An 11,003-nucleotide genomic window follows, 5' to 3' on the forward strand; every position below is an offset into this window, starting at 1 on the left:
GGAACAGGTGATGGTGGGTCTGTTTCCCCTTCGCCGGGCCATAGAAAATATCTATAACACAGCACGCCTTACAGGGCGCGGTCGCTGCAAGTTGTGATTTTGATGATCAATGAAGCGATTAGACTCAATGATATACGAAACTTCTTCACTGAGAATACCTACAAGATCGCATTCCCGATTGGGTTTGTTAATCAGGTGCGCGGCTAGGGAAACGTCTCTGAGCGGGTGTGAGACGTCGACGAGAATGCTGATCCCAACATGGAATTAAACATTCCTGAAAATGCTATGGGCATTCAAACGCTTGTGCAGGCAATGCTTCTACTTGGCATCATAAAGGATAGTGCTCTCGGTGGAAAACGTATGCTTCTCAGTTCTGTAGCACACAGGAGTACTACTATGGAGGGACAACCACTGGTGGAGCTGTTCTCAATCACCCTCAACGGTACCGACGGTGAGATCTACCTATACGGCACCATCACCGTCACCGATGGGCTGCTTTGCCAGTACATTTACGACCGGAACATGAACAATCCTGAATCCATTTACGCTGGTGACACTATTTTGTTGAGCGGTCCGCCTCGATCCATCTCAGCCCTAGATAGCTTCACTATCGATGTGGATCTCTCAGCTTCCAACGACGAAATTAGCTATGGGCAAGGCTCGTGGAACGTTTACTTGACGGCCACAAATGAGTACGACAAGCCCTTATCGATGGATATTGAAGGCAAGAATGGTTTGGTGACATTGAGCTATATAGTGTTCAGCAATGCTGTGGAAGCCACTGTACAAGTCACGCTAGTAAATGCGGATGGAAAAGAAACCGCTGAAGTTTTTGGATTAATTACAGCTCGTAGTGACAAAGTTTCCAATGAAAGTATGCTCTTTTGGAAGACGTCGAACGAGAACGATTTACAAGTGAACCTTAATGGGCCCATTCCCTCATTGAGATCTGCAGTAGCTGTGCCGCTAGACTCCTCCTTCATAATAAGGGCTGAACTATCTAATCGCGATAAAGAGACTAACTCAAATAAAGAGATTGCTCATGATGAAGTAGTGTTCGCTCCTTATCCCACAGGTTCATATACTAAAAATATTTTTGGGAAGTACGGGGAAGTCCAAGTAGAAGTAATTTGGGAAAATATTTAATTTAGTACTTAAATCTTGTGTGTATGGCTTTAGAAGCCCCTTGAATAAATTTGGTAGTATTCAAGGTGGTTATTTTAGACCTCTTTAGTTTTGGTATCTTCTCTGTATCACTTAGCAATAAGCTTACATTGTAGGACCTGGTGGGAATAAAAATAAATTAATTAATTAAGCTTGATGTATATTCATTATGTTTTGTTCGAGTATCTGAAAAGTTTTTTAAATTGAGAGTTGTACCTATAGGATTCATGGAACTACATAAATAGACTGTAATAAATATGCTAATAGTAATTATTATAGATTCATATACTAGCTTAGCTCCAAGTGAAGCCTTTAAATAGTCATGTACACTTCTCATTTGTATCAGTGGAATAAAAAATATCAAAGTGTTACATCCTTCATTCACTTCTTTCCACCTAGTTTGTATCCTTTATTTCCAACAAAGTAGAGCTAAGTGTGTCTAGTATTTTAAGTCCATTTCAATGCCCCCTCCTTACCAAAGATAATTTTGATAATTGAAATATATGAACGAAAGTCTTACTTGGATCTCAAAATATTTAGGAGATTGAGTAGAACCAGGGTTGTTGACACCATATTTTTTTCAATCATCAAAAATACAACTCCGCTGATTTGACCTTTTATCCAAAAATCCAAAAAATAAAAATATGAAATCTTTTTTTTTTTTTTTTAAAGGCATTTAAGGGATTCCTATGCTCACTTCATTTGAACTCATAATTAATTTAGGAACCGATCCCTATTGTCAGGACCTAATTTTGTCCAGTTTAACTTAAAGCCCTAAATTTGAGTTTGTTAGTGCAAATTTTTGATAAATACTTTCGAGCTTTAACTTGCAAATTCGCCCTTAGTTGTGCTCTCTTTCTCATTCTTGTGATTTTTCAAAGTACGAGTGGATAATAAGAAATACCTTGATTTAGATTAATTATTGGCCTAAAAAATCTTACATGTTCATCTATTTAAGGCCAATTTGTAACTAAGAGACCATAAAATTTTAAACAAAAAATCATATGATTATGTTTGGCTTTGAATTATTTGACCTTGTAAAATTCTAATTTAAGTTCAAAGCAACAATTAATTTAACTGCTTGATTTTTATTTTTATTTTTTAAATTCCACCTTATCCTTTAGCTCACGATCATTTTGAAAAATTCAAATTCAAATTTTGAGCTTAAAAATTTGTAAACCTATGAATTTAATTCAATATTCATATCCCTTTATCTATATTAGTTGAGGTATTGGATTTTGAAAATTTTGAGAACATACTTTCTTTCTTTTTTATAGTTTGGAACCGATTATTTAACTGACAACTTGAAATTACAGGCCAAAATTAGTTTTAATTGACCTTATTTATTACAAAAATAATAATTAGAACCCAAACCTGGACACGAGGTAAGGTCCGAAATAGAACCCAGATTTGAACCCCTAATAATGCTCATGTCCATCCTGATTTCTTTCACCAAAGAAAAAAAAAAGGGGGGGAGGGTAACCAGCCTCAATTTTTGGATTACAAGCAGATCTGCAAAAGTCTCCTTCTCAAATTGATCTTGCAATTAAACAAGGGCAGCCACACTGTCAATCAATGCGATTCACTTGCCAACCAATCCTTAGCCGAATCTTTTCCGACAAGGCATCGCCACCGCCAATCTACCCAATAATTTTGCCGGCGACGGCACCTCATCTCCATCGCAGCGGAGGAGGCCGGGTGAGAACGGATCCAAAAGCAGAGACCCCAAAGGAGCATCCACACACTTCCACAACCCAAGAGAGGGAGAGGGAAGGCATAACATAAAAACCTCAGCAGATTCGTAATTTTTGTTTCTCCTATTGAAAAATTTTAAGGTGAAATCTAGTAACACTTCATCCTTGTGATTTTAAAAGCTATCAAAAATTTAAATTTAGTGACAAGATAGATAGTTAGTCAACCATTAAGCAACCCTAGGTTGAAAATAGACCTTTTCCAAGAGCTAACTTCAAATATCTCTAAATTCTCATTGCTGCTTGAACATGTGGCACTCGAGGACAATCCAGAAATTGACTCAAATGATGGACTGCAAAGGTGATGTCTGGTCTAGTACGAGGAAGATAAAGTAACTTCCCAATTAATCTTCTATAACTAAAAATATCATTAATCACTGCTCCCTCATCTTTTGACAGTTTGATATGAGTATCCATAGGAAATAAAATAGGTTTAACAGCAAGTAAACCAAAATTAGCAATCAATTCTAGAGTATACTTTCTTTGAGATAAAGAATACCCTTTTGTGATCTTGGAATTTCCATTCCAAGAAGAAATTTAGCTGGACCCAAATCTTTTAATTTGAACTAAACTGTTAAAGTTGTTTTGACAGCTTCAATAGCTTTCAAATCATTGCTAGTAAGTAGTATATCATCCACATAAAGTAATAATGCCACGAACGAAATTCCTTCCCTTTTGGTAAACAATGAATAATCTACTTTTGACAGTGAGAAGCCAATATCAAATAGGACAGATTTGAATTTAGAATTCCATTGCCTAGATGCTTGTTTCAAGCCATAAAGGGATCTTTGTAATTTACATACCCTTGTGTCCCCCTTAGGAAGATAACCAGGAGGTGCTGTCATGAATACTTCATCTAAATCTCCATATAAAAAGGCATTATTGATATCTAAGTGAAAAAGATACCAATTATGTATAGCAGCCAGTGATAGAACACATCGAACAATTACCATTTTTGCAACAGGTGAGAAAGTTTCAAAAAAATCTAGGCCTTCTTTTTGAGTATACCCTTTGGCTACAAGTCTTGCTTTATGTCTCTCAATAGAACCATCTGAATTGTATTTTATTTTATACACCCGCTTACAACCTATAGGCTTTTTATTAGGAGGAAGTGATGTTAAGATCCAAGTATTGTTTGATTCTAATACAAATAATTCCACAGTAATGGCATCTCTCCAATGAGAATGCCTGACAACTTGATGATGAAAACTTGGTTCTATTTCTGAGGAAATTGCAACAGAAAAAGTTTTATGTGATTTAGACAATTTTGAGTATGACAAAACATCAGAAATGCTACATTTATTGCTTAAGTTAATTGTAGAAGTTGTAGGAGATGATTTAGAAGCAGAAGCAGCTAAGTTGCAGTGATAATTTTGCAGATATTCAGGTGCTTTGTGCATTCTAGTTGATTTCTAAGAGAAGGAAAATGATTTTGATCACTCAGAGATGAAATATTTGTGGTCTCTGTGTTGATAGGATTTGCTGGTCGATGTGGTGTATTAACAGATGAAAAAGATATAGGATTTTCAATGGAATCAGGAATTGATTTTGGAAGAACGATATTATCTGATTTTGAATGAAAAATCTGTAAAGTAATATCTAGATCTGAATTAGTAGTTGATGAGTCATTTTGTAAAAGAAATGGGAATATTGATTCATGAAAAACTATATCTCTAGAAACAAAATTTTTTTTAAGTTCCAAGTCATATAGCCTATATCCTTTTATGCCAAAAGGATAACCTATAAAAATACATTTTCTAGCCCTTGGTGAAAATTTGTTTCCGTTATGAGTATTGGTTGATGCATAGCATAAACAACCAAAAACTCTCAAATGACTATATGATGGAACTGAATTATAAAGAACTTCATGTGAAGATTTGTTGTTTAGAACTAAAGATGAAATACTGTTTATAAGATGACATGCAGTTAGTATACATTCTCCCCAAAAAATTAAAGGAATATTTGATTAAAATCTTAAAGCTCTTGCTACATTTAACAAATGTTGATGTTTTCTCTCAACTCTAGAATTCTGTTGAGGTGTTTCTATGCATGACATTTGATGTATAATACCTTTTGAAGCAAAAAAATCAGTCATTTTAAATTCTAGACCATTATCACTCCTTATGCATTTTATTTTTCTTCCAAATTGTGTTTCAATTAAATTGTAAAACATAATCAATATGTTTCTAACTTCAGATTTGTTTTTCATCAAATAAACCCATGTAAATCTTGAATGATCATCTACTATAGTAAGAAAAAATTTGGATCCATTATGGGTTGAAACCGAGAATGGTCCCCATATATCACATTAAACAATATGCAAAATAGAACTTTCATTATATGTATGAACTTGGAAAGGAAGTCTCTTCTATTTTGCCAATGGACAAACAATACAATGATCAGAAATTTTATCCGTAAAATTGATATCAGATACATTTTTGGAAAGGAAGAACAATCTAGACATGGAAGGATGTCCTAATCTGCTATGCCAAACTTTAGAATTTGTTACTGAATTGATAAGACTCGATTTAGGTTGAATCTCATCATTATTAGCACCTAATTTCTACAATATGTATAAACTAGCTTTTTGTCTAGCTATCCCAATCATCTTCCCTGGGGTATGCTCCTGAATGAAACAATAATCAGATGAAAAAATGAATAAGCATTTCTATGTTGAAGTAAGTTTACTTACATAAAGTAAATTGTATGAGAAAGATGGTACACAAAGTACATCTTTAAGAATTAAAGTTTATGATATTCGAACCACACCAATATGGGTAATAGGTATGTTATCACCATTGGCAATGTTATGGAGATGTTTAGAATCTCTGGAATGGAAGTAAACATATCAATGGAATGAATAATATGATATGTGGCTCCGGTGTCTATAATCCAAGTATTATGGGATATTAAAGTGTAAATTGATGCACTTAAGGATATACTTGGATTAGATGATATACCTTGAATGTAATGAGCAGCAGATTTAGAAACAACATTTACTGCTTTATGATTAGTATTATCATCAGGCTATGAGTGAATTAAAGACAACAATTTTTGATAATCTTCTTGAGAGAAAGGCAATTGATTAAAGTTCTCAAAGGGATTATTCAAAAATTGACCTGAAACTTGATTTGCAGATGCTTGAAACTTTCCTTTCTGTCGGCCAGAATTTTGCTTGAATCTAGGAGGATAACCATGAATCCTATAGCATTTATCCACCGTATGATTATTCATGCCACAGTGAGTGCAATACAATTTTTCTCTTCTTGTTTGCTGTTTTCCCGAATTAAATTTCTTCATATCTGAGTTTGTATCTTACCTTTTGCTCATGAATACAACAGTATCAACCAAATTGTTCTTGCTGATTTCCCTTTGTTTTTCTCTTTGCATCATTAAAGAAAAAACTTTATTTATGTCTGGCATTGGATCCAACATTAGAATTTGTCCTCTGATATAAGAAAAACAATCATTTAAACCCATCAAAAACTGTATTACATGTTGTCAATCTTGATAACTCAGAAAAACCTTTATTGCACCACAAGTGCATTTTTGTAAAGCTCCACATGAACATGTAGGAATCTGGTTATAATCCAACAATTCATCCCACAAAGACTTGAATCTTGTATAGTAATCTCGTACAGACAAATTTGCTTGAACCAAATCTGATAAATCTTTTTGCAATTGATAGATTCTTGGACCATTACTTTGAGTAAATCGTTTCTTTAAATCCAGCCACATATCTCTCGTTGTTTTGGAACATATTATGCTGCACCCAATCTCCTTCGAAACAGAATTGATCAACCAAGAAGACACCATATTGTTGCATCTTTCCTAGAATTCATATGATTCATCTGTGAAGCTCGATTGAGAAATCGATCCATCCACGAAACCAATTTATTCTTTGCTTTGAACGCCATAATCATGGACCTGCTCCATGTATGATAATTGTTCCCAGTGAGGATATTTGACACTAGAACTGTTCCTGGCGAATCACCATTTTGAAGGTGATAGCAGCTTGGAATATTATCTATGCTGAATGTAGAAACAAAAGTATAAAACAAGAAACAGAGTATTCTTGATGCTTATACAAATCATTATCTTCTTGTAAATCAAACTGCAATCGAGGGAGTAATGCAGCCTGCTTTAGGTCCTGATGGAAAGAAAAAAGAACCTGAGAGTAATGTATTGCTTGCTTCGATTGAGAATATGCAATATGTTGTCACTGTGGATGTTCTTCACACGGTGTTCTTTGCATTTGGTACTGTTCAAAAAATTGCTACATTTGACAAGAATGGTGGAATGCAGGCTCTGATACCATGAAACAGAAAGCAGACTAAGAAAAGAAATAAGACTGCATTCTTTAATATCTTGAATTACAAATGAATGCTCTGTATTTATACAAAGTAGAATGTAACTAATACTAACTAACTCAGCTATAAACCCATGAAAAATATCCACATATTTAATCCATTTTATATCAATCTATATCAATCTGTAATATGACCCACCGCCGCAGCCGCGTCACCTGCCCCTCCAGCACGCCCACACCCACCCTCTCTTCCCAACGTCATCCAGCAAGTCGTCGCACACTCCTCTTACCATGCCAGACATCCCAAGTCATCTTTCCTGCAGAGGCGATATCCTGCCACCCCACTGCCATCAAACCGACCAACTGTGTGACAACCTACTCAATTTCCACTTTTTTTTTTATAAAATATATTATCACATATCTCATAGCCCAGCTCAACAGATCATAATCCACCTGGACCCATTGGTACTAGGGATACACCATAACACAATCAGAAGCCTAAGCAGTAGGAAATATATATATTCACAATATTGTAAATACAAAACATCCATCATTTTACAACAAATACCAGAGCCACTACATCCACTGTATTCCCATATATACATCTCAAAAATAAAACCTAGGGACATTTCCCACAAAATCTAACTCTCCCTACAAAACTTACCCTTCAAAAAGAGCAGATAAACTGCACTAGATCAGCAGAGCTTTTCCCGCTATCCTATATGGGGCTCCTAAAAAGTTTATAAAATTTTGGAGCGAGACACCTCTCAGTAAGGGAAACTAAACTAATACCAATGTGTGGCAACATGAGTATTTCATGTTCTACATATACTATACATAATATATTCAGTAACTGTTTTGTCAAATCTGGGAAAACATACATATATCAAATCATGGTAGAACATACTGCATTTTCATAAACAAATCTCATCTCATATAATAATAATAACGTAAAAACATTCTTGGTAGGTTAGCTGGCTATTGTCATGTATTACCTCCACATGACTGGGTTGTGTGACCCAAAGGCGGGACTTGACAATGGTTGGCCAACCACTACCAAGTCAATCATACAGTCTGTAAGTCCAATGGGTCTGCCAAACCTGGTCTATACACCAGGGGCAATCACACACTTCTTAAAACCACATCGACCATCCAATCTCACACCACTCCATATAGCAACGTTAACACAAATATCATGATCAAGAAGGCCATGGACACATAGCAATGGTATCGTGCAAGTTCTAGCCTAGACCAAGCCAACCAGGTTTTGATATCATATAACATATACTATAACTGTGATACATAGATATCTCATATAATTTATTTTCACATCAATCATATCATTTGCATATATACGTGTATCATAAAAATCATCGGCCCGTACGCCGGTATTACACATTTTATCATAGCCCGGTCCATACGCCTAAAAATCATAGCACAGCCCGTACGCTGGCAAATCACATCATAGCACGACCCATACCCCGGCAAACATATCATAGCACAGCTCGTACACTGGCAAATCACATCATAGTATGGCCCGTACGCTGGCAAACATATAAAAATCCTGGCTCGTACGCCTGTTTTTCCATTATAAAGATCCGTATCATAATCACAATTCCAAAAACAGTATTTCATAGCATTCTATACTCGTGCCACACTAACAAATTTTCACATATTCAACATACCGTCATTTTAACAGAATTTTCCCAAACATAAATCATATATAAATATATTCATTTCCCTGAAATCATATTCTATAATAATATACAAACATTTTTCTAAAGTACTAGCTTAGTTTATCCCCTTACCTGACTACTGAAAAAGCCCCCAAAATATTCTAGTTTAATACCCGTAGGATTTCCTGACCAATACCCTGAAAATGAAAACCCCCAGTATTAAACTTCAGTATTTCGATGCGTATATCATTTAATATAACTACTGCAAGACCAAATTTGGCTTAAAAAGTCTTACCTCAACTCAAGGATGATTTCCAATTAGCTTTCACCAACAATCCGCTCTAGCAGATTTGGAGAGAACTTCCCCAGGAGCGTCGTGGTGGCTTCAAATCGTCGATCCGGCGAAGATTTGGCCCCGAATCAAAGAGAGAGAGAGAGAGAGAGAGAGAGAGAGAGAGAGAGACAGAGAACCAAAGAAGAGAGAGAGAGAGAGAGAGAGAGAGAGAGAGAGAGAGAGAGAGAGAGAGAGAGGAGTTAACTTAATAAGGAAGATAAAAATCAAAATTTTCATATTTATAGAACAGAGGATTCGTTGACGAGACATGTCACCTCGTCGATGAGTCCTTCATTAAATTCGTTGACGAGACCCTGTATTCGTTGACGAAATTCAGAGTGACCAAAACTCTGCTTGGTATTTTCTCATCTACGAAGCCCTTTATTCGTCGACGAATCTTCTTGTGCACTTGTCGACGAGGCCTTGTATTCGTCGACTAATCTTCTTGTGCACTTGTCGACAAGGCCTTGTATTCATCGATGAGTCCTGGAAATTTCCTTGAAATTATTGTTATCCCCTAAAATGCAATGTTGTCGGTGAAGTCTATGGTCTCCTTCTGTTTCTGTTCCTATTTTCTCTCCTTTTTAATTATTCAAATTCCATTTTTATTCGGGTTGTCACATTCTCCCCTCATAAAATTTCGTCCTCGAAATTCACTATTCACATAATTCATTATCCCTTATTAGGCAAAATAGTCTATTTATTTTATTACTTGCCCTTACTTATGGCGGAGGAATACCGTGATTACATTCCGAGTCTTGGTAGATTACATATACAAAAGAAAACTTCTCCCAAAACTAAAATGCTACACTACTATAACCATACATGTATCTGCCAAAGAAATATTACATATTTACTCACATTTTCTAAGTACATTTAAACTTCTTGGAATAATTGCGGATATTTCTGTTTCATCTGTTCCTTAGATTCCCATGAAGCCTCCTCAATTGCATGATTCCTTCACAAAACTTTTACCTGAGGAATCTTCTTATTACGTAGCTCCTGTACTTTCCTATCCAGAATCTGTACAGGTACCTCCTCATACCCCAGTGAATCACTAAGCTCCAACTTATCATAACTGATGATATGAGAAGAATCTGGGACATATTTCCTCAACATAGAAACATGGAATACGTCATGGATCCTGGATAATACAGGTGGTAAGTTTGCTTCCCAAATCGCATAACCCCTTTCATCGGAGCTATCTTCAAAAATACGTGATCACCTACGTCAAATTCTAATTTCCTGTGGCGATGGTCGGCATAACTCTTCTGTCGACTCTGAGTTGCACTAATCCTGTCCCTAATAAGTCGAACCTTATCACACGCTTGCTGCACAAGCTCTGGCCCCACTACTTGCGGCTCACCCACTTCATCCCAAAATAAAGGAGAACGACATCTCCTACCAAATAAAGCCTCAAATAGTGTCATGCCAATACTGGACTGGTAACTGTTATTATATGCGAACTCTACCAGTGGCATGAATTGAGTCCAACTACCCCCAAAGTCTAATACACACGCACGGAGCATATCCTCTAATGTCTGTATCGTCCTCTCAGTCTGCCCATCTAACTGAGGATGGAATGTCATGCTGAATGATAGTTAAGACCCTAAAGCTTCCTGCAGACTCTTCCAAAAACGTGACGTAAAACGCAGGTCTCGATCTGACACAATCGATACTGGCACCCCATGAGAACAAATTATCTCTTAAATGTAGATCTCCGCTAAACGGTTAAGGGAGTAGCTGATCTTGATAGGTATAAAGTGGGC

The 11,003-nt window shown here is 36.2% G+C and overlaps 1 protein-coding gene across 1 annotated transcript; it reads left to right on the forward strand.

The window, feature by feature from the left end:
- The first annotated feature begins 258 nt into the window (after window positions 1-258).
- Window positions 259-1,146, forward strand: LOC131151491 (uncharacterized). The gene has a single exon (XM_058102731.1). It carries the CDS (start codon window positions 259-261, stop codon window positions 1,144-1,146), a length of 888 nt encoding a protein of 295 aa, XP_057958714.1.
- Window positions 1,147-11,003: the final 9,857 nt, after the last annotated feature.

This window comes from Malania oleifera, chromosome 3, assembly GCF_029873635.1.
Source record: "Malania oleifera isolate guangnan ecotype guangnan chromosome 3, ASM2987363v1, whole genome shotgun sequence".
Classification (NCBI taxonomy): domain Eukaryota; kingdom Viridiplantae; phylum Streptophyta; class Magnoliopsida; order Santalales; family Ximeniaceae; genus Malania; species Malania oleifera.